Here is a 25,000-nt window from a genome sequence, read left to right as displayed (position 1 = left end):
TAAACATTAGACCTGTATGTGTGTGTGTCCGCGCCGGCGCGTGTCCGCACTGCACATGCTCAAACACAGCCACTAGATGGCGCTTGTATGTACCTCAGTTCTCACTACGAACGACGTGTGTGTGTATGGAGCAGTCTGCTCTGCTCACCCTCAGCCACAGCCACGGAAGTTTGTGTGATTTGTACAGAAGATGTAGAAGCCTGTACAGTACAAGTGTGACTTGCACTTGGTGAGATTGTACATAAATGGACTTTTACATTTTTTCAGCATTTGCGTGCACCTCATTTCTCATTCAACCCAAGCAGACAAACTTAAGCTTTGTGGTACGTGCACACAACGTGTGCCTGAGGCAGGTTTCAGCCTGTCCCGCTCTGTTTGTGCCACATCTGCACTTGAATACACGTCCATCTCGAAGTCAAGATACCACCTGTTCTGGCCCAGTTAGCTAACATCTCTGCAAGATCACCAAAATAGTAAAACTGCTAAATAGTCTTTTGGTTGTTTTTTGTTCCAAAGACTACACGCAGCTAGTTTATATCTATGAGGCGATAAAACGTCCAGTCTGATCCCAGGCGTAATGTCGTCCAGTGACCACAAGAGGGAGGCAATGTTCAATGAACTGAGAAAGCAAGTTGCGCACACACACACACACACACACAAAAGATGGATGCAAGGGCAAAAATGTCTGATGAAGAAAGGCAACAAGAACTACAAAGAAAAAGAGACTTAAAAGCGAGTGTATCCAGTGAACAGCAGTTTATAAATGTACAATGCGATCAAAATACACAGACTTAGCTGATTGTACCATTTAGTCCATTTTAATAAATGGGTGTTTCGCTATGCTTGAATATTTTATATGGGTCAAAGTATTTGTCCCATATGAGACCCATCAAGAATGTGCACCCCTGGATCATATGAGGCTCATTTAGGTTAGTACACTGTTTCCCATTGCCTGATACAGGTGTGCTGGGAGCAGGCAAAAACCACCTGAACAGTTTGGGGGTCCCAGGGATTGGGGTTGGGAACCCCTCCTCTAGATAGCATGCACCTAAACTTGAAGCAATCATTTAAAATAATGAAATATGTATTAACTTATATTTACTTATTTGTCTGACGCCTTTATTCAATTAGACTTACCACATCTAAGGGTGTACTCACACTGGTAATTCCATTTCGAGCACGTCTGCCCACATGTAACCCCCATCAAAGTCTTGTTCATTTGACTAGTGTGATCGCTCAGAGTTGGACCAACCATACCATGCCCTGGCCCACTTGGAAGAGGTGAGCCCAGGCACAGTTCAATAGGATTTAGGAAGAGTGTGATGGCTAAACGTGTGTCGGAACACAGACATGACATCAAGGATGCAACGTCATTTCATTGGATACTGTCTGAATTAAGAACAGGTTTTTATCTTACCTTACAGATGAATGTGATTTTTAGTTGGAATGAAAATTTGCAAATTCCTCCCTGAACATTATGCCTCTCTATTATAATAAAAAAAATCTTGGAACGTGACGTGACTTTTGAAGAAACTTTTTAAAAAAGGAAGTCCCGTGAGACGGAGACTTTTACTATGAGATTCTTTCAAGTCACGCCCTACTTACAACTATTACAACTATCTTCAAACAAGTCCACGGTCATCAGGTGCATCCCGGCTCTTAGCCTGGACAGACACCAGTCCATTGAAGAGCTTACTTATAAACACACACACACTTACGAAGATCCAGTTTAGAATCACCCATTCATCTAAATATGTCAGCGAGAAACGATGAAGTCAAATGAATTAACGTGAAAATTGTCGATCGGTTACACAACAAATTAATTAAATGCGTATCAATAGGCTATGCTGAAACAGTTGGTGGTGATGGTGCGGAAGATGAAAACATCAGTTTACAATATCACGAAGAATATCTACAATCGTTAAAACCGTCTGATCTTACATCGGCCGAATTACTGTTGAAAGAAGGATGTATCGTAATATTATTGCGAAATTAATGGTGGTATGCAAAAAAGAACAATAATAATCTATTTGCAAATTCAGAAAATAAGAAAAGTAATAATCACCCCAGACCAAGTGGAATTGAAATCCTCGCAGGTCCAATTGGGGTCTGAAATAAAAGACAAAGAGTAAAAGACAAAGTAGAACTTCAAAAAGACGTTCAAAAACGTTAGCACGATACAAATGCAGAGATAGTTAAAGATTATGAATTAACGTGAAAATTGTCGATTGGTTACACGGCAAATTGATTAAATATGTATCAATAGACTATGCTGAAGCAGTTCATGGTGATATTGCGGAAGATTAAAACATCAATTTACAATTTCCCATAGAATATCTACAAGCGTTAACACGTATCGTAATATTATTTCGGAATTTATGTCTGAGTGATGGGCTATGCAATAAGACTAGTTAGTTGTATTAAAAATTAGTCGAACAATTCTAACATGTAAAATTTTAACAGGCGACAAGAAAGGCAATGTAGTACATATTCTGTGAATAACATTAGACAACAAAGGAGATCTTGATATGCCATTCGTATTAAAAAATGTACAGTTTCCCGTTAGAATAGCTTTTGCTATGACAATTAACAAATCTCAGAGGCAAACATTTGAAAAAGTCATTTTATTTATTAGAGAGAAAGAAACGATATTAACTCAGTGGCAGTTATACGTTGTGTTGTCACGATGAAAGTCTGAACACGGATCAAAATTCAATGCGTTATTGACAAAAAGTTCATTCCAAATTTTGCTTTTACTGAAGTTTTACAGTAAAAGTGTAAATTTTAAAAATATTTTTGTGTTAATTTTAAAGCCAAAAAGAACGAAAACGTATAACGCAATGAATACCTCTAACGCAACATGAAAAATAATTTTCTTTCAAATTATTATGTTCTACTATTTTTTAACGTGAAAACTGACGATCATTTACACGGCAAATTGGTTAAATGCATATCAATAGACTCTGCTGAAACAGTTGGCGGTGATGGTGCGGAAGATGAAAACATCGACTTACAATATCATGAAGAATATCGATAACCGTTAACACCAACCGGTCTTCCACCGCATGAGTTACTGTTGAAAGAAGGATGAATCGTAATGTTAATGCGTAATTTATGTCTGAGTGATGGGCTATGCAATAAGACAAGATTAGTTGTATTGAAAATTGGTCAAACAACTCTGACATGTAAAATTTTAACAGGCGATAAGAAATGAAATGCAGTACATCTTCTGCGAATAACATTAGACATCAAAGGAGATCCTGATATGCCATTCATATTAAAAAGCTGACAGTTTCCCGTTAGAATAGCTTTTGCTATGAAAATTAACAAATCACAGAGACAAACATTCGAAAAAGTCGGTTTATTTATTAGAGAGAAAGAAACGAAATTTACTCACGGGCAGTTATACGTTGCGTTGTCACGATGTAAATCCAAACACAGAATCAAAATTCAATGCGATCTTGAAGAAAAGGTAATTCCAAATATTGTTTTAACTGAAGTTTTCAAGTAAAAGTGAAAATAATTCATATGTAACAATACCCATGAAAATAACAATCTCTTTAAATTGTATATCCGGTTAACCAAACCCAGGGGTTGGCAAGCGAAGAGAGCAGGTGGTGGAGCCCCCTAGTCTCTGTAAAAATCTCCTCGTATGTGCAGCACGATTAACAGCAAAACGCTTCACTGCACACTCAATAAATCTCTGAGAGGGGAGAGCGTCACCCTGCCCTACACGACCCCAAAGCAACCACAAAATAAGGAAAATCCTTTTGACATGAATGTGATGGGGTCTTGTTTTGGCTTTACACAAAGTCACATGGTGATGATGAAAGCAGGTCTGGGCCCAGAATGTTAAAATGCGGTGTGAGTGCAGGGGAGTAGGGACAGGGAGACAATCGTGTTTGGGACAGAGCAGACATGCCTGGTGTGAGTATACCTTAAGATACCATTTTTTTCCAGTTAGAGCACCTGCAGATAAAGTGACTTGCTCATGGGCACAGGGTGTCAACACTGGGATTTGTACCCACAACCTTAGAGTTATCTAAACCAGGGGTTCCCTACCCAGTCCTCTGGGGACCCCCCAAACTGTCCAGGTACCAACCAATCAGTAGCAGTGTATTAACCCATATGATCCTTGGGTGTAAAATTTGATGGGATCCTGTATGGGCCACTGATATGGTACCCATATTTTGGCCCACATAAAGGCTTGCTACCTGGTGAACTGTGTGTTGTTATCGTGTTGCCAAATTTTGAGGGATTTTCTACGGCATATTAATTTAACACCAAAAACAGCATCCTTTTCAGTCTCTTTCTTGTGTTTTATTTTTAAAGCCACCTTATGGATGTTACATTTCCTTTCACACACTTCCCACCACTCCTGCTCACGTGGGGGAAGGCCATAATGTCATTAATTTGGTCTAAACAAGCTTCCAAAGAACATAGAAACAAAAGAGGGAAAGAATAGTTGAAGTACTGACAAAGAAATCACTAAGAAATTGTTAAAAAAAAAATTAAATATGAAGTAATATGGGTGATGCAGTGCGTAGTACTGCTGTCTAACAGTTAGGAGACCCGGGTTCACTTCCTGGGTCCTCCCTTGCGTGGAGTTTGCATGTTCTCCCCATGTCTGCGTGGGTTTCCTCCCACAGTCCAAAGACATGCAGGTTAGGGGTATTGGTGATCCTAAATTGTCGTGTGTGTGTGTGCGCCCTGTGGTGGTTTGTTTCCTGCCTTGTGCCCTGTGTTGGCTGGGATTGGCTCCAGCAGACCCCCGTGACCCTGTAGTTAGGATATAGCGGGTTGGAAAATGGATGGATGAATGAAGTAATATGCAAATACAGTTTTGAAAACATATAATAAGAGACGTGATATTCATAAATATAAAATAACTTTCATGACAGCTTTTTCTGTAATATTTTGATCATTTTATATTTTGTTATATTGCAAAATGTTATAATCATTGTTACAATTCATATTATTTTAATGGTAAAGGAGATTTCTAAGTAGAAAAATCACAAATTAAAGGGTTCTTCACCATCCCTTCTATGTTTATATAAATATCTAATTGTTTGTGTAAAAAAATATTATATATATTATAAAAAATATATTATTTTTTCATTTTATAAGTTGTTTGACTTACCTAAATTCTCGAATTGCCCCCCTAAAATATCAAATTGCGCCCCACGTTGGCAATCGCCTCCTTAAACAAACCATTTTCCCGCTCCGTACCTAGCATGCCGCCACGGACACGTGACACGGGTTCGGCGCTCTCGCGTCGTTGCGCTTTCGTGGACACGTGAAGAGGGAGGCGTCGGTCACATGACCCCGAGTTGCAAGAGTGGATCACGTGACAAGAGAGACTTCAACCGCGCTGTGTTTTTTAACTTCTAGCAGAAGAAACTCGGCGTTTCGGAATGTCTTTGGAAGATCCGTTTTTTGTAGTGAAAGGGTAAGTGAAAAAGTACCGCAGACTTTCCCGTTTTTCTAAATACGAGAAAATGATACCAGTAAATTAAAAGTCGACACATGTTGGACTCTAGGGTGGCTTGCTGGAGTAAAACGGTTGTCCGTGGGAGAGCAGCACTCGCTGAGCCGGCCCAGTCTGTGGTCCGACTGGAGGCAGGCAGACAGACAGACAGACAGACAGAAAAGTGCGAGTTGGGAAAGAAATTGTTAGTCGGCGCGTCGGTGAGGCTAAAGTTGTCAACTTTTTCGCAGCCCTTATTCGGCTGGCTGCACGGTGCCCACGGTGTCGGTTTAAATGATTTATTTATCAGCGCTGACAGGTTTTCCTTCGACGTGCCAGGGTACCTGGGCTCGATGAGAGTGCGTACGTGAGAGTGTCCAGTGATCGGACGACATCCCGTCCGGAGTTCTTTTTTCCCCCGAACCTGATGTCCATTCCTGCTGGCACAGGCCACGGCCTCCGCGAATCTTTGCCAGATAAGCGGGTTTGAACGGCATTGATTTTTTTTCCGATCATACGTAAGGGCTTACGTGTTTGTTTGTAGGGTTGTGGGCGTAGAATTGTTTGTGTGTTTTTTTTTATAGGAAAAGTTTGAATCAAAGTTATTTTATTTTTTAAACTAATCGGGTCCTTATACAGCAGTAGCTAAATGCTTGCACTAAGTCAGAGCTATTCAGTTAGTTCTAAGTAGGGGCGGGATTAGATAGATACTTTATTAATCCCAAGGGGAAATTCACATTATAATTCAGATTATGAGATTAAATTAGACATACTTTATTTGTCCCCAAAGAGAAATTAAAACTTTACAGAAGCTCAAGAAATATTTGTCCCCAAAGAGAAATTAAAACTTTACAGAAGCTTAAGAGAAGGAAAAATGTTTGTGTGTGTAAATATAAATACATACAGTACACTCCATAATGTTTGGGACAAAAGCAGGTTTCTCCTTGATTTACCCCTTTGATGCACAGTTTAAAATTACAATTGAAACAATTAAGACGTGATTCAAGCGAACATTGCAGGCTTTAATTTAAGGTTATTTGTATACATTTCGGTCACACCGTGCATGAGTAGGGTGTTGTGTAGAGAAGAGCCAAGCAAAATGACCCCTTTTATTGGCTAACTAAAAAGATTACAATATGCAAGCTTTCGAGGCAACTCGGGGCCCCTTCAGGCAAGATGTAATCAGTTAGCCATTATGGATGCAATGAGAAGTCAAGCCAAATGAAGCCTTTTATTCGCTAACTAAAAAAATTAGCTTGGGTCCCTTCTTCAGGCAAGATTTAAGAAATAAGAACTCTTTTTAATAATAAATAATAATTCAAAATATCAGCAAACAACAACCAAAAACCCAAGCACTTCTAAAACGTCTTGTTTGGGTAATGCAGAGGTGCTGCTTCCAATAACAGCATGTTAACTGGCAGTAAAAAGGTGAGAATTAAAATGACACCAGTTAAGGTGCCATTTTCCCAGAAGCTAAAAAAGTGTCACTTATCCTTTCAGTGAATTACTTTTATAATTGCAGTAGAATTAAAATCATTAGAAACTGCAGAAGGAGGTTTAGGTTCCAACATTATTTTGTACTTCATAAACAAGAAATATTCTGTTCTTTATATTACACATCTGTAAACTGCACATCTGAGTACACACCGCTGTATAAACACTCATAAATGTATAGAACAGCCACTCATCTTTAGGTTAGATAAACGTTTTTAATCCAAATGGGAGATGCAGATGCATACAGCAGCAGACACATAAAAAACAAGGATACGGACTCACAGGACTGAAAATACAGCCAATCAATCGATAAATAAATTAAGTACAACATTGAATTCCTCGATCACAGTGGGCAGAAAAGACCTCCAGAGGCATTTCTTAGCACACTGTGGTGGAGTTAGCCTGTCGATAAAAGTGTTCTGACATGATGACTCCTGGAGGGGATTTTTCATGATGACATCCAGTTTTGCCACCGTTCTCATTTCTACAAAAGCTTCCTGGGTTCACCCTGTGATGGTGCCAGTTTACCTGGTAAGTTTGTTCAGGCATTGTGTGTCTTTTTGAGTTCAAGTTGCCTCCTCTTGGACTGTAGCATAGAAAACCAAACTATGAACTGGTAGAACATAGAACATTTCCAGCAGCTTGCTGCACATATTAAAACACCGGAGACTCCTTAGCAAGTTCAGTCTGCTCTGGCCCTTCTTGTCCAGCACCATTGTGTTGTCAGGCCAGTTCAGTTGGTTCATTAGTGACATAAAAATCAATTCTATACAAATATACTTTTCTATTAATTACTAGGGGCCTCAGCCCGCTGCTAGCTTCGCTCGCCAACCCCCAGTGCACCAGCCACGTCTTTGCTGCTCACGTATGTGGATTTCACTTTCACCAAACAACAAATCTTTTAATTCTCGCGGATACGCCTCTTCATTGGGAAGAAATGCTACTTTTCCCTGATGGCAACACGAATTAGATGATCTACGAGTCTCTGACTTCAAGTTTAAAGCCAAACAGTAACTACATACTTCTGTCATATCACCTCTGTCCATATTCGATCACTTTTCACTGTTCCATTACTTCACAGAGTATTAATTTCCATTTGTTAGAGCTAATGCAATCTTTACTATCAGGTTTTTGAGACTTTAAAATGTTAGTACTTTCATTATCTCTGACCTGCTCTGCATGTGTATCGAGCCAACGTTTCTGAACCTCTTTGCGACGTTGTACGGTTTGTCTTTTATTTCCGACCCCTCTTGGAGCCGAGAGAGCAGGAACTGTGTCTGACGATAGCATTCACACGAATGAGAAGTGAGTGAATCGTGGGATAGGTTGTAAATGTTTGTGAGGATGGCGGGACTTGTCAAAATCTCTTGGCAAAAAGTCTCATCTCGCTGATTTTCTCTTTTTTTAAGAGCTCTGTGAAAATGTTTTGAGGACCTGAGCAGATCGACATTCTTGAGACCTTCACCTTTCTTTATTTTCAGATATTATATGATGGTCACCAGGTGTTTTGGCTCATTTTGTATCTCATTATTGTTTGGCAGCTAATTACGGAAAAAGAAACAATTAAGGGTTCTGAGTCTTCAAGAACAAGTCAGATAAAACAAATTCAAATGAAGTTCATTAGCAGCAAAAACAGGTCACTAATTAAGAAAAGGGTTAGAATGAAAACCTGTAGCCACTTGGGCCCTCCAGGACCAGAGTTGGTGACCCCTGCTCTAAAAGAAGTCAAACAAAATGTTGCAACAAATATATATTAAAATTAGATCATTTGTAATAATATGCAACAGAAAGAAAATATTTCAGTACGCACCTACATAATACAGACATACCGTATATCTTCCAATAGTAGCCCCGGCGTTTATTCAAAAAATTATTCGGACGGCCCGGCGTTTAAGAGACCGGCTATTATTCACCTCACAGACGGAATGGTGATGGGTAAACGGGGTTCATTTGGCAGTAAAGTACGGTATGGTACATTATTTACAGTCACAAACTGTAGTCAACAACACCGGATGAACATTTCAGGATTTAATGAAATTATCAGTACAGCAGTACGGTCTTATTAAAGCAGTATACAGTACGGTACTACCGTAAGCATGAAAAACAGGTACGGTAGACGTCAAACTTTCTTGCCAATGATGCCACCAGCACTGGCCTGCACCAGTCCGAAATTCGCACGAAAACGCTCATCAGCCCGACAAGTCCCCTGCGGAACATAAGGAAATGCAATAAGCTCCAAACTCACGTATATACGTATACATTACGACATGAGACTGGATAAGATACAATAAAGTACAGTACTTACCATCTACTCGTCGTCTGAATAGGTAATGATTGGTTCGTTATTTGCGAGTTCTTCTTCAGCTTCCTCTTCTTGTGATGGCAATACAGGTACACCCATTGCTTGTTGTCGCTCAGTAATCAGTTTTATCAGGATTAACGTGTCGAAGATGGCATTTTCATGTTCTTCCCGCCACCTCTGCCCTCCCTGTGGGGTTATGATTGACGAGACGAAAGGGCAAAATGTACAAAAAGAAATTTCTTTTTGACTTTCACGCTTCCTCGATAGCATCCGACGACAAAACATTTTTGACACGAAAAGGTACTTACCGTATGATTCACTGCAGGAGGGCGGTAGCCCAGGTGGTACGAAAAGAGGATTAGCGTACGAAAAAGGCGGTGGGTCATTGGAGATCGCCGTTTACTACAGACCGGCGCTTAAAGGAGACCGGCTACTATTAAACACCGGCGTCTATTTGTCGCGACATCTCTTCAAACCCGGCGTTTATTGGAAAAGGGCGTCAATAAGAAGCCGGCCACTACTAGAAGATATACGGTATCTCCCTGTTTTAAAAGGAAATCCTGAGACGAGACTTTCTCTGAGATAATTTCAACTCCCGTGATAGATAATTTCAGGACCCCTGTCATACAATATTGGGTAACAGTGACACTTGTTTAAATGTTATTTTTCCACTCAGGTGGCCTGTGCTTGGTGTTCGGTGATGGCTGAGAAAATGAAAAACGCCAGTATCGAATTTGCTAAATGTTTAAGTAATTGGCGCGTTTGGCTGGCGTGTTTCTGTTTTTCTGGATATTACAGTCAGCTCTGTTTCCACCAGACAAGGAACCCTATTCAAAAACCTCAGCTATAATAATTCCTCTTGCAGTAATTCCTAAAATCCTGTTGTCACTTTTTCATTCTATGGTATTTAGTGTTATTTGTTGAATTAAAACATTTTGAATGATTTTAGCACAAGGCTGCAGCATAACAAAGTTTGAAAAATGTGACGGGGTCGGAATACTTTATGAATTCACTGCGTACTCGACCATTGCGAGTTTTTAAATTCTTCACTGCACATTCAGTGTACACGTCTACCGGGAAGCCCAAAGCAGATGCTTGTCCCTTCATGCTGCATTTTCAAGGCTATAGCTGCCCTGCCTGTTTTGCTGGCTTTCACAGTCCTGTCTCATAAATGTGTTTACTTCGACTCTTTGCGTTCCTGTCAGCCAACTGGCGACCCCTGTTTAAGAGAACTTTAAGATATGAAAGTCTGCTGTAGAAATTAAAATGTTGGCTATCGATACTGTAACTACTGTAACAACAGCAACATGCAGTACGTATGGCACATTGTCAAGTCATTTTCATTGTCAAAGGGCACTTCATATCCCCACACACATTGCACTCTTTTACCTTGTTTATATCTGCTGCTCTTGTCACCTAATGTGGAAATTACATTTTATTGCTCTAGAAATAGTAATTAAATCAGACACACCAGTTGTAAGCGCAGCGTGCAGGCAACGATACGGATGCTGGCCAGTGATGGGGACTCAATTACTTGTCTGAATGGCATTCATATGCAAGAATGTCGGCCCACATGCATCCGTAGCATTGTACATGGCGCATACGTTAAATTAAATGGTGCGTGCTTCCTTGAATGAGGTAATGTCTCCGCAGTGACCTCTGAAGTTTCTGATGACAAGCGTGAGAGCGTGGTGGCAAGTTCGTGTTAGAGTTTGTATTCCTTCATCACCCCGTATTCCACAGTAAACACATCACTGGAACAGATAGGCATCCTTCTGTCGTCATCTTAAGAACATTGTTTCTTTTTCAGTGAAGAGTTAAAACTGACTGCTTAGTGCTGATAGGGAAGTACAAATAAGAATAAATGATACATTGCATAGTTCTGATAAGTGCCTGCAAAAATCATCTTCTTTCGGCTGCTCCTGTCAGGTGTTGCCACAGTGGATCATCTTGTCGTCATCTTTCGCTGTCACCCCCATCGCCTGCATGTCCTCTCTCGTCACATCCATAAACCTCCTCTTAGGCCTTCCTCTGTTCCTCTTGCCTGGCAGCTCCATCCTTAACATTTTTCTCCCAGTATATAAAATTATTTTCTTTTATTAATAAGTTGGCAGGGGTTGGCATAGGCCCAGTAAAAATCTACTCCAGGGCCAAATCTGGCCTTGGAGCTGCAAATTAAATGGCCCAGCACTAAGCAACGACTGCTTAGCAATAAAGAATACAAAATTGGCATGGAATGGTCCGTCCAGTGCTTTCAAGTAAATTTGACTTTAGTGATACTCCAGGTAATCACTCGGCAGAAGATTTTACAATACAGTGCAATGAATTATGCTGTACAATATAGAATCTTGTATGTTCACTTCTGTAATATCTATTATACACAATTAAATGTAGACTGAAATGAAGAGGAAATTTTAATTGGTTGAACAACTTCTATAATTAATTTGAAACTGAACTCATTGTGTCAAATGAAGTAAATAAACTGCATAGGCAGACAAATTGGTACAGGGTGGCTTTATGTGTACTATCTTTGTGTGTGTGTGTGTGTGTGTGTGTGTGTGTGTGCTTTCATTCTCATCGTCCATTATGTGCTTTGGTTGGGAAAATAAGTTGTCACCAATCACGTGTGTGTGAATGTGCACATTCAGTTATTTCTCTCTATTATAATAAAAAAAATCTTGGGTCGAGACGTGATCTTCTCGGACGACACTTTAACGTCCCATGAGATAAGGCAGAGAGACAAAAGGACAGCTGCTGTTCAGGCTTTTAAATGATCGACGCACAGCACAACCAGCAGAACACGCAGCTCGGCAGCAGCAAGACCGCAGCAGTGCGTTCAGCCCCTCTTTCACAACTCAGGCGGCAGAGAAGCGAAGTGGCTGGTGCGTAGCGCTCTCTAGGGGAGAAGGGGAGGGCGAGCAAAGTGAGCAGGGGGCAAAGCCAATGTGGTGGGTACCGTAAGAAGCATAGCAGACTCCAAGAATCCTGGTTAAGTTAAACAATTTCTGCCTCCATTGCTTATCATTAGTAAATGGGTCAAACAGAGCCTGTATCCTTCAAAAAAGAAGTACTGGGTTAAAATAACAGACCTGGAGCCTCTAACAAGACCAGCATGATGCAACTGGTTGGTTTGTTCATAAACTATCACTGTACATACAGCAAGTCTCAACATTCAGGGCGGATATCTTGGAAGCCGCTTGTTCTTAGTATTTGTGGCCTTGTTCATATAGTCCTCCATTTTTGGATAGAGTATTTGTTTAACAGGCTGTTGACTGCTTTTGCTGATCATCGTTTGACCTGTTGGGATCTCTGCAGTCAGGTTCAGGATGATTACAGCACAGTAATAAAAGTTGCATGGAAGCAGGGCAGTCCAGTGGTTGCCAAGTTTAATCATAGTGGACCCTTGTGGCTCAGGTTTTTATACCAACCAGTGTTACAATCTATAATTCATTTTCTTCTGGTTTTCTTTGCATATTCCAGTGGCATGCAGATTAGTTTATCTCCTGTTTCCAAACTTAACACCGTAGGGGTGTGTGTATGTGTGTGTGTGTGCGCACGCTCATGCATTTGTTCTGGCGTCCTGTCCAGGGATTGTTCCTTTCTTGTCCCCAATAACTGCTGCGATTAGTTCCAGCTGCCCTGGAATGCTGCTCTGGATGAGGGTTAGGAAGATGGATGGATGATTCATTCATTTTGCCCTGGGCTTCCTCCCACTTCCCCAGTGACTTTCAAGTTAGTTTAACTCTTGTTTCCCAATTGGCACTGTCTTGACTGTGCATGTGTGCTGTGAGATGGACTGGCACCTTCTACAGAACTTTTTTCTGCTCTCCACCCACTGATGCCAGGAGAGGTCCTAGCTCCCCTGAGCTCTGACACAATAAAGTGGATTATAGAATGTTCTGGCATGTAAATTCATGAAAAATCTACAATTTAAAAATTCTGACATGGCAGTGTTATTAATAAAGTGTGGTTTTTAATTAAAACAAAATAGGTTGGAACAAAAAGCTTCAACCACTGCAGCCCTCCAGGACTTAACTTGAGGACCCTTACTTTAGTGTATGACAAGGAGAGAGAGTTTGGACCAGCAGGAACAAGTACCAGTCTCTCTCTGGGCACACAACACACACTCATTCATTGTGAGCCCACACAGATCTCATTGTCTCATTAGCGCATCCTTTTTTTTTTTTTTCTTTTTTTCCCCCCTCTTCTTGTACATTTCATAAAAGTGCATTCATGTTTGTGATTTTATAAGAAAGTTAGAAATGTTTGTACTTAGCTTTAAATTTGTAGTTCTCTTTTGCCATTTTTCGATTAACACATTAGCTACAGCCACAGGACTAATGACATGGACTGGTTAGACGCTGCAGCTACTTTGGAGTTGGTCTCATCCGTTACGGGAGATTGAATTCTGAAGTTAGCAGCGGTGTTATTTTTTTCTCGTATTTTTATCATCCCGAGGCATCCTGTATTTACCCAACTTGAAGAGGTTCTATTATAATATATGCAAAAATATATAAACATGAGCGATAAGAAAGGAGCTCTTAAAAAAACAACCACTGCTCAAAACTTAAAGGAGCTCGAGAAAGATAGAAAGAAAGAAATAAATGGTATGCTCAAGACAAATGAGAAGCTGTGAACGGATAATAAAGACCTGGGGAAATGTGTATATAATTGGTTTGAGGCAGCCTTTAAAGGTATGCTGGAAAAAAATTGAGGAACACGTTCAGGAAAATGCGTCTAAGTTTGAGGAAAAACTGAGAGTACTTGGCGATCAGTTGGAAGACGTTAAGCAAACATTCACAACTTGAATTGAAACAGCCGAACATCTGGCATCTACTGCAGACCGGAAAGCAACGGCTTCAAATTCCATTGGAAGATGGATGCAGAAGGAATAATATTAGAATCGAGGGTCTCCCAGAGAATCGTGAAAGCCCAAACCCTGTGAAATCCGTAACTGAGCTATTCTCTAAAATAATTGGAAAGGACTGTAAATCTGACACTGAGAGAGCATCAGCTTACCGCATACGGGGGATCCGATATCTCTAACCCTAGGAGTCTTATCGTGTGCTTCGAGAAATTGCAATTTAAATTACATGTAATGTCACTTCTCAGACAGAAACAAGATTACATTTGAAAATAACCACAAAAGTGAGCAGTAAATTATGATGAAAATCTTAAAAATGTCCTTTCATAACATTCGTAATTATTCCCTACATTCCAGTTTTGTAATTTCTGGATTGGCACACCAAAACGTAAACTAGGACATTACGCTTAAATAAGGTAGGAATTCAGTTTAAACCAGAAGCTGGTTGGGACAAAATCCTTTAGCCACAAGGGGCCTCCAGGACTGCATTTAAAAAACACAAAATTAGTCAATGAGTGACAACTCTTTTTGTTTTTTTTGACAATACAGGGAAGTGCAGAAAGCAGTGAACACTGCCCGGGGGCTCTATCAGCGATGGACAGAACTTCTTGAAGAGTCGACATTTGTTAGCAAGGAAGAATTTGACTGGACCACCAATGAATTAAGAAACAGCTTGCGGTCCATTGAGTGGGACCTTGAAGATCTGGAAGAAACTATTGGTATCCTTCAGTTGTATTGGTAGGGGATGAAGAATGCCTGTTGTCCACCATGGTAGTGGCAACAGAAATTTTAAAATGGTTGTGTTTCTTGGTGTACAGAGATGAATACAGTGAAATGTTCTAGTAGTTCAAAGGGTCAGATGTAAGTTACTAATTGCATAACTTGTGTTCCTTCTCTTGCTGTTTTATTTCTTTAAAATATGACTGTCATGGGATTAGTAATGTTTTCCCTAGATTGCATTCTTAAACACAGCCAAAAGTATTAGTACTAGGGATGTCCTGTTACCAGAAGTTTTGTATTCGTTACCAATGCCAGTGAAATTTTATAGTAGTTGATACCTGTTCAGTACCACAGCAAAAATTAGAAATACCATTCAACTGCTTTTTATTAAAAGTACCTTCATAATTCAAGAGGACAATATTGTGCAGAGCTAATTAGGGTTGTCACAATACCAGACTATTTGTATGCAGTTCCAATACCAATTGCATTTTTTGATACATAATGCTTTTTAATACCATAGCAAAAACAGAAATGCCATTCAATGGCTTTTTATTGAAGTGAATGATTTTGTGCCTTTTCCTGTAATACGGCACCCCAGTGTAGCAGTAAATGGGGGCGTTTCAATATAGGATTTATAAAGAATGTTATATCATGAACGTGATTTATGTTAGCGTTTACACATTTTTAAAGTTTTTCTCCTGACATTTTTTTTCCAATTAGTGGAAAATACTGCTTAAATCAATACCTAAAAATAAAAGTAAAAAACATTATTACTGTATATTTGTAGTGTTAAGTTAGAGAATTCTAACATAATTGAGGATATTTTTGTTTAAACAAACTTTAAAGCTGATATTCTAACAAAATGCTTTTAACCCTTAAACTGCCGCAACCGGCTATGGTTGATTCCCAGTGTAATTTGCCAGCATGTTGATCAGTCAGTGCCGTACATTCGTTGAGCAGCCAGTGCAGGACCACTGGTGCCCCCTGCCACACTGCAGCCTCGCTGTCCCTAGGATTCAACAGCTGCACTAGATTAGCCTGCCAGCATCAGAGTTGGCCTCTGTGTGTTCATGTGCAGCCAGTTCAAGCGCTGTTGGGCTCGGTGATTTACTGAATTTCATCAGTGCCGTCACTTGTATCTTGTACATATTGTTTTAGTAGTTTTTACTTATTGTCCCAGTAGGTTTGTTTTTTTTGTTTTGTTTTTTTATATAGTTTTTACAGTTTATTGGCAGTGTGTAAAATGATCAGTGTTGCAGTAATTGTGATGTTTTTGCTTAAAAAAATGTGTTCCATTAAAATTTCACTTTTTCTTGGTGAATTGTGACGTTTACTTAAAAAGTTCAGCAAAAAAGTATTTGGCGCCCTGTAGACCTTTCCTTTTGACTCTTGTTGGTACCTGTCTGTCACAAATTACTCCTGACATTCTTCTCCACCCATTTCACCCTGCCTGCATTCTTTTTTTCACATCTCTTCCACAGTCCCCGTTACTCTGTATTGTTGATCACAAGTATTTAAATTCATCTCCACATGTATTCTGTCTTGTTCCTACTGACCTTCATTCATCTCCTCTCTAGAGCAGATCTCCACCTCTCCAGGGTCTCCTCAAACTTCTCCCTACTCTCGCTACAGATCACAATGTCATCAGCAAACATCACAGTTCACGGGCACTCCTGTCTGATCTCGTCTGTCAGCCTGTCCATCACCATTATAAATAAGAAAGGGCTCAGAGCCGATCCCTGATGTCATCCCACCTCCGTCTCTCCTACCGCAGACCTCACCACGGTCACACTTCCCTCGTACATATCCTGTACAACTCTTACGTACTTCTCTGCCTCTCCTGACTTCCTCAAGTAATTGGTTTAAATTGGAAATAAGTGGGTTTCAATAAAAATAACGACTCCATCGATTGTGTGAGCTGTGTACTTTATAAAGAATCCCAACAAAAACGTATATTGCTGACTTAACCAAGTTTTTAGGCATTGTACAATCTAATCCACGAAAGTTCAAGATTGAGGAAAATGAGCTGGCAGAGAGGAAAGCCTTTGTGGAGAGAAGCAGGGATGCCGTCAAGGTAAGTGTGTGTCCCTGGAGGTTGGGGTGGTCTTGTAAGTAAATCTACACATGTTGATTTTTCTTGGCCAACTTCATGTGAGTTTACATATATTCTTCATGCATTATATACAGATCACTGTTCAAATACTAGGAAAGACTTTGCTTAAAAAATTGTTTTAAGATTTGTTTGCCTTTTTTATTAAGCTTATGTAAAAGAGAACCTCTAAGGGGGTACACTGAGCCAAGCAAATGTCTGAAAATGTGTTAAAATAGCGAGTGTATTAAACCTCTGAACAAAGTATTGAAGTAACACAAATCAAACCTTGGGAAGCTTTTGAGGTGTCTTGGTCGTCTTGTGCCTTTGAAACACTCATCTCTCACTGTCTTACTTACTGTGTATCAGTGATTATTCCTGGATATTTTACCCTCCTGCTGTTTTGCTGCATTCACGTGGAATTGGACAGATGGAAATAGGAGTTTCCGAGTGGGAAATTCTACATGAATACCCAATGAACTCAGAACTCCAATTTGGAGAAAACAAAGCTATCTGAATTTATAGAATTGTGACGTAACCCTAACGTTTCATCTGAGTCAATTGTGTAAAATTAATATGACATGGTCAGCCCAAAATAAAATTTTTATGGTTGAATTTCATTTGTAGTGAAGTGATATACTTTTAATACATTGTTTGCCCTTTATTTTACACCAACTTGGGATTGTTATTTGAGGACCAGTTATCCTCCATTGACCAAACTGCAACTGTGTCTTGTTCTTGCAGATTCATTCTATATAACATCTTTAAAATGCAAGATCAGACTGTATCTAAAAGAGTATGCAGCACAACTCCTGGTCCAAGCTTTAGTCTTGTCATGTCCGGACTACTGCAACTCTCTACTGGCATGAGTACTTGCACATGCTGTCAAGCAGATAATTCAGAATGCAGCCGCATTTCTGATGTTCAGCCAGCCAAGACAGGCACATTTCACTCCTCTTTTCAGGTTGCTACACTGGCTTCCTGTAGCAGCACAAGTTAAGTTCAAATCCATGATACTTGCTAACAGATTAGTCAGTGATTCGGCTCCTGTATATACATAGACACTTAAGTTGTATGCTCCTTCTCGACCACTCCGGTCTGCTAGTACGTGGCATCAAATCTCAATCCAGATCTTTTGTTTGGGGAGGGTTGGTTGGTTTTTGGTTTGGGGGGTTACCAACTGCCCTCCTCCATATGAACTTCTGACTCCCACAATATGTTTAAGAAGCATTTGAAGTCACTCTTGTTCTGTGAATATCTTGTTCAATGGCTTTGATTGGTTATTGGAACTAGGGAAAGGTGACCTATTTTTGTGTCCTGATTAGTTGTAATCTTGTCCTCTATCACTTGTTCCCAAGCTGATGTTTACTCGATTATATTGACCTCTTTTGTAAGCAGCTTTGGATAAAAGTGTCTGCTTATCCAAAAATGCAAATGAGTAAATGGAAAAGTATACCAGTTATCTTTAATTGTTTTATACAGAACAAGTAACAACCGTTACTGTGTGTTAAGGGATATAGTCCAGCTGGAAATTCATGTAAACAAACCTTATGAAATCTTTGTTTTTTAACTAGGGCAGGGTGCCCTTTCCTGGAACTTGAAGTCACTATGGCCTTTAACTTAGAAGGGAGGGTAGCCATGGCACATTCACATCTTGAAAAAGCAGAATCTCTGCATTTGTAGCATCTTTAAAAGCGTTATGCTGACGTTCCACTCTTTGCTTCCCCATTTTCCTTCTAAGATGTATGTTCTTACTGCCTGTTAATGGCCCCCGTCAGCATACAGTGGCATGTTGAGGGTCTCTTCATTTGACCATGTAGGGGATTCCCTCTCCAACAGATACCTGGATCCTTTTTTTTTTTTTTGCCGTTGTAATGGCCAGTTACACCTGTAAGGCATGGGCTATAGTTTTGAACTGCTGTCAAGCTCCACTACTTACTGAGTCGCTTAACTTACCGTTGATCTAGCCATAACATTGTGCTTGCCTCTTTTTTTTTTTTAACTGCAGGAAATGAAAGATCACATTTCAAGTCCATCAGCGATGGCAGTAGTCAAAAAGAAAAGTCGACAGGTATTTTCTGAATTTTTTTTATGTGTACATATGTATGTATATATATATATATATATATATATGTATGTATATATATATATATATATATATATATATATATATATATATATATATATATATATATATATATATATATATATATATATAATTTTTTTTTTGTTTGCTCACATGTATATCCAGTTATTCTTCTTAGTATAAAATCTTTTTTAACACCCGCCATTTATTTTGTGCAAGTTATGCACATTTTAAGGAATTATTTGTTGCATTAAGCTTGGGAAAACTGCTGTTGATGTCAATATGTTCATGCTGTGGCAGGCACTTATGTCAGGAGATGGACATCACAGTGGGATTCAGTCTGACCGCTACACACGTCTTGACCAGGATCTCATCATGGGAAACTCTCGATATATTGAGGACCAGCAAGCACAGCAACAGGTAAGCAATTCAAAAATCTCACTGGTCATTGTTAATAGGTTTACACTTTTGGATGGAAGCTAGAAGCACCTGCTGAACATCGCTTATAGCGGTCCAAATGCCAGAGTATCTCACTTTCACTGGCATTTATGTTAGCATATTACTTTTCTGAGCATAAGAAATTTGACAAATGAGAAGGGGCCATTCAGTCCATCAAACTCATTTATCTACCTAATAGCTAAGTCTCGACCACACACTTCTTGACAAGGCTATCAAATATTTTTTCTTCAGTTACATGGCTCTGTTGTTAGTTCCAGATACCCATAATTCTTTGTGTAAAGAAGTACTTTGTTGCTTCAGTCCTTAAATGCATTTCACCTTAATTTCAACTGGTGTCCTCCAGAACGTGATTTACTGTCAAGTTGAAAGAAGTCTGGGATCTACTTTATCAGTGCCTTTGAGGGTTTTGAAAACCTTTGTCCCCACATAATCTCCTCTGCTCAAGACTAAACAGGTTTAATTGTCAGAGTCTTAACTGAATCAGTTTTCTATTCCCAAAAACATACAGTGCTATGAAACAACATTTCACCCTTCCTGTTATCCTCTATTTTTGTGTATTTTTCACAATGACGGCTTCAGATCTTAAGACAAAATGATATGTTAGATTAAGGGAGCCAGAGTAATGGTACAACACCAAATGTACTTTGCTACTTAATATATAAAAGTTATCCAACACCTGTATTGCTCATTAGAACACTCTAGACGAGAACAGGCCTTTCAGCCCAACAAAGCTTGCCAGTCCTATCCACTTATTTCTTTCAAGAAAACATCAAGTCAAGTTTTGAAAATCTTTAACGTCTTACTGTCTATCGCACTACTTGGTAGCTTATTACAAGTGTCTATCATTCTTTGTGTAAAGAAAAACGTCCTAATGGTTTGTGCGAAATTTACCCTTAACAAGTTACCAACTGTGTCCCCGTGTTCTTGATGAACTCATTTTAAAATAACAGTCTCGATGCACTGGACTAATTCCCTTCATAATTTTAAACACTTCACTCATGTCACCTCTTAATCTTCTTTTGCTTAAACTGTAAAGGCTCAGCTCTTTTAATCTTTCCTCATAACTCATCCCCTGTAGCCCTGGAATCAGCCTAGTCGCTCTTCTCTGGACCTTTTCTTGTGCTGTTGTGTCTTTTTTGTAGCATGGAGACCAAAACTGCACACAGTACTCAAGATGAGGCCTCACCAGTGTGTTATAAAGCTTGAGCAGAACCTCCTGCGACTTGTACTCCACACATCAAGGCGCTATATAACCTAACATTCTGTTAGCCTTCTTAATGGCTTCTGAACACTGTTGGGAAGTCGATAGCTGAGAGTCCACTATGACTCCTAAATCCTTCTTATGAGGTGTACTCTAGATTTTCCGACCGCCTACTGTGTTTTCAGACCTAACATTTTCACTTCCAATGTGTAATACTTTACATTTACTGATATTAAATTTCATCTGCCACAAATCTGCCCAAGCCTGTCTGCTATCCAAGTCCTTCTGTAATAATATAACGGATTCCAGATTACCCGCTAAGCCACCAATCTTGGTATCATCTGCAAACTTAACCAGCTTGTTACTTCTATTCCTATCTAAATCATTTATATATATATATATATATATATATATATATATATATATATATATATATATATATATATAAATAAATAAATAAAAATAGTAGCGGCCCTAGCACTGCCCCCTGCTGGTCACCACTCTGAAAGTCCAGATAAATAATCTCTTGTGATCGTATCCTTTTGTTGCCTCCTCATAGAATTCCAGCATGTTACTAAAACACGACCTCCCTCTTCTGAACCCATGCTGACTGTTCAGAATAACTCCTGTCCTTGCCAGATGTTGCTCAGTCTTATCCTTAATAATTCCTTCCATTAATTTTCCTGTAATGCATGTTAAGCTTACTGGCCTATAGTTGCTTGGATCTGCCCTGTCACCCTTTTTATATAGGGTGGTCCAGATCTAATTACACCTGAAAAATCCCAGACCATCGAAGTGTGCGAACTGAAAATATGAAGAATCGTCTTCGCGCCGAACTGGAATTGTCCCAGCATAAATCAGTCATCCAGACGATCTGGATCTGCATAATTAGATCTGGACCACCCTGTATAATGGGATGATATTTCCCATTTGCCAGTCCTTTGGAATCTCTCCAGTGCGCAGTGACTTCCTAAAAATGTTTCAAGGGTTTATATATGTACTCACTAGCCTCCTTAAGAACATGAGGGTAAATATTATCTGGTCCTGGTGATTTTGTTTGATCTCAGTTTATTTAATCTGAGCAGCACTTCTTCCTCTACAATTTCCAAATCCCTCAGTAACTCCTTAGTAGTCGCATTTACCTCTGGGAGGTTATCCACTGGCTCACTTGTAAACACCTCAGAAAAATGTAAGTTTAGGGCATCCACTATTTCACTGTTTGTATCTTTTAATTCCCCTTTACAATTTTTGATGCACTTCACCTCCTCCTTGACTGTTCTTTTACTACTAAAATACTGAAAGAATCTCTTGGGGTCTTCTTTTGCCTTATCTGCTCTATTCCTCTCTCAATGTCTTTTAGCCTCCCTTAATGGTTGCCCTCATGTTCTCGTACGCTCTACGATTCACTTTGCAGTCATTATTCTTATATGCCTTATAAAGCAGTTTATTCCTTTGCAACTTCTTTTTTAAATCTTTATTAATCCACCGTGGAGTTTTTTTTAGTTTCCTATTAATTCCAAATTTAGGTCTGTATCTGTCCTGCATTACATATAAAACATTTTTAAACCTGTTCCACTGCTCCTCGACTGTCTCCACACTTAAAAGCTTATCCCAGTGTATCCTACTTAGACATTGTCGCATCTGCTCAAAATTAGCCCAACGAAGTTCAACTAAACAATTTTAGCCTTTGCATCTGCCCTCTTACAAAACACTAAGAATTGTATTACATTATGGTCACGTGACCCTAGTGGTTCAATCACCTCTACACCCTCAATTCTATCCTGACTGTTACAAAATACTAAATCCAGACAGGTTTCACCCCTTGTTGGTTCTTTAACATACTGTGTTAAAATACAGTACCTGATTACTTCTAAAAAGTTCTGCTCTTGTGCTCCTCCATCTTCAAGGTTATCCCAGTTAATATTTGGATAATTAAAGTCTCCCATGACTATAATATCTCCCTGTAAACATGCCTTTTTGATTTTACTAAAAAGATGTTTGTTGAAATTACTGTCTGAATTGGGTGGTCTATAATACACTCATAAAATAAGACCTCTAGAACAACAACACAAGGCCTCAATCACAAGAAATTCCACAAGAGACGAGGGGGGAAAAGTTGTTGAAACTCCCAAGAAAGGAAAGACTTTCAAAGTCATTTCTACAGCTCTGGGACTCCATTGCACCACATTAAAAGCCATAGTCTTCAAATGGAGAACATTTGGAACAGTGATGAGTCTTCCTAGAAGAGGTCAGCCTGCCAGAATTACTTCAAGGCCACAGCAAGAACTCATTCAAGAAGTCCAAGAAGATTCCAGAAGAACATCGGAAGAACTGCAGGCCTTTCTTGCCTCGGCTAAGGTCAATGTTCATGACTCCACAATTAGGAAAAGACAAGGAGCAAGGAAGAATAACATCAGTGCTCTTCATGCATTTACAAAGAAACACTTGGATGATCCTCAAAACCTTTCGGAATAACATTCTATGTACAGGTGAATCAAAAATTAAAGCCTTTGGGTGACGCAGGTCTCACTGTTTGTGCCATTCGACAATGAGAACTTCATACCTAAAATAAAACTTGGGCTGAGAGAATGTTTGGCTGCCTCAGCACCTAGCAGCATTGGAATTAGAGTTGGCACTGTGTCCAGGGTTTATTTCTGCCTTGTACCCTATGCTAGCTGGGATTGGCACGCAGCACATTCCTCAACTATGACCTGGCCTGAATTAATTGAGTCAGAAAATGATGTGACATGACCATGAATTCTGCACTTTCACTTTAAGAATGTTCTGGTAATGTCTGATCATCTGTCTCTCTAACCTGAGGCTGCAGCATGATTGGGTTATGCAACCGGGCAGTGAGTCCAAACATAGGAGCAAGTCTAGAACCAAATTTCTCAGATGAAACAAAATTTACATTTGTGAAGTCCTGACTAGATCCCAACAAAGATGCTGAAATGAGCAGTACACGCTTGCAAACCTACCAGTGTGCCTGAGTTAAAGCAGTACTGTAAAGATGATTGAGGAAACATTCGTCAACAGTGTTGTGACATTCACATCCCAAATTATAGCAAGCGTTTACACCACGTTCCAAATTATTATGCAAATTGTATTTAAGTGTCATTAAAAATTTAATTTTTTTTTTTTCCAATTAAACTCATGAATGGGATTGTCTCGGGGCTCTTTTGATCACTGAAATCAATCTGACACCGGTGATAATTAGTTTGCCAGGTGAGCCCAATTAAAGGAAAAACTACTAAAGAAGGATGTTCCACATTATTAAGCAGACCACCATGTTCAAGCAATATGGGAAAGACAAAGGATCTCTCTGCTGCCGGAAAGCGTGAAATAGTTGAATGCTTTGGACAAGGTATGAAAACCTTAGATATTTCACAAACATTTAAGTGTGATCATCGTACTGTTAAAAGATTTGTGGCTGACTCGGAGCACACACAGGTTCGTGCAGATAAAGGCAAAATGAGGAAGGTTTCTGCCAGACAAATACATTGGATTAAGAGAGCAGCTGCTAAAATGCCATTACAAAACAGCAAACAGGTATTTGAAGCAGCTGGCGCCTCTGGAGTCCCACGAACATCAAGGAGCAGGATCCTCCAGAGCAGTGTTTTTGAACCTTTTCGCTGTAGTGGAACCTTGCGCGAATGGTTATCTTGCTCACGGAACCCTATGCAATTATCCACCAGTATGTCCTATATCATTAGGACTTTTTCGGCGGAACCCTTGTGTTCCATGGAGACCTGGTTGAAAAAAAACTTCTCCAGAGGATTGCAGTTATGCATAAACCTTCTGTTCGGCCACCCCTAACCAATGCTCACAAGCAGAAACGGCTGCAGTGGGCCCACAACTACGTGAAGACAAATTTTCAAACAGTCTTGTTTACAGATGAGTGCCGTGCAATCCCTGGATGATCCAGATGGATGGAGTGGTGGATGGTTGGTGGACGGCCACCATGTCCCAACAAGGCAACGACGGTAGCAAGAAGGTGGCGGAGTCATGTTTTGGGCCGGAATCCTGGGGAGAGAGCTGATCGGTCCCTGACGGTGTGAAAATGACCTCTGAAAAGTAAGTGGAGTTTCTGACTGACCACTTTCTTCCATGGTACAAAAAGGAGAACCGTGCCTTCCGTAACAAAATCGTCTTCATTCATGACAATGCACCATCTCATGCTGCAAGGAGTACCTCTGCATCATTGGCTGCTATTGGCATAAAAGGAGAGAAACTCATGGTGTGGCCCCCATCCTCCCCTGACCTCAATCCTATTGAGAACCTTTGGAACATCCTCAAGCAAAAGATCTATGAGGGTGGG

At 39.8% G+C, this 25,000-nt stretch overlaps 1 protein-coding gene across 1 annotated transcript; it reads left to right on the top strand.

The window, feature by feature from the left end:
- Nucleotides 1-5,372: 5,372 nt before the first annotated feature.
- LOC120519782 (syntaxin-6-like) lies at nt 5,373-19,442 on the top strand (the record flags this gene model as incomplete). Its single annotated transcript, XM_039742597.1, has 5 exons — nt 5,373-5,449; nt 14,677-14,846; nt 16,827-16,921; nt 18,945-19,007; nt 19,323-19,442. Coding segments are annotated over exons 1-5 (483 nt in total), but the record flags the coding sequence as incomplete, so codon positions are not given.
- Between the last annotated feature and the right edge of the window lie 5,558 nt (nt 19,443-25,000).

The sequence above is a fragment of the Polypterus senegalus genome, unplaced genomic scaffold (genome assembly GCF_016835505.1).
Source record: "Polypterus senegalus isolate Bchr_013 unplaced genomic scaffold, ASM1683550v1 scaffold_2675, whole genome shotgun sequence".
Taxonomy (NCBI): domain Eukaryota; kingdom Metazoa; phylum Chordata; class Cladistia; order Polypteriformes; family Polypteridae; genus Polypterus; species Polypterus senegalus.
The sequence above is the reverse complement of the archived record's forward strand: the minus strand, read 5'-3'. Positions and strand labels throughout refer to the sequence as shown.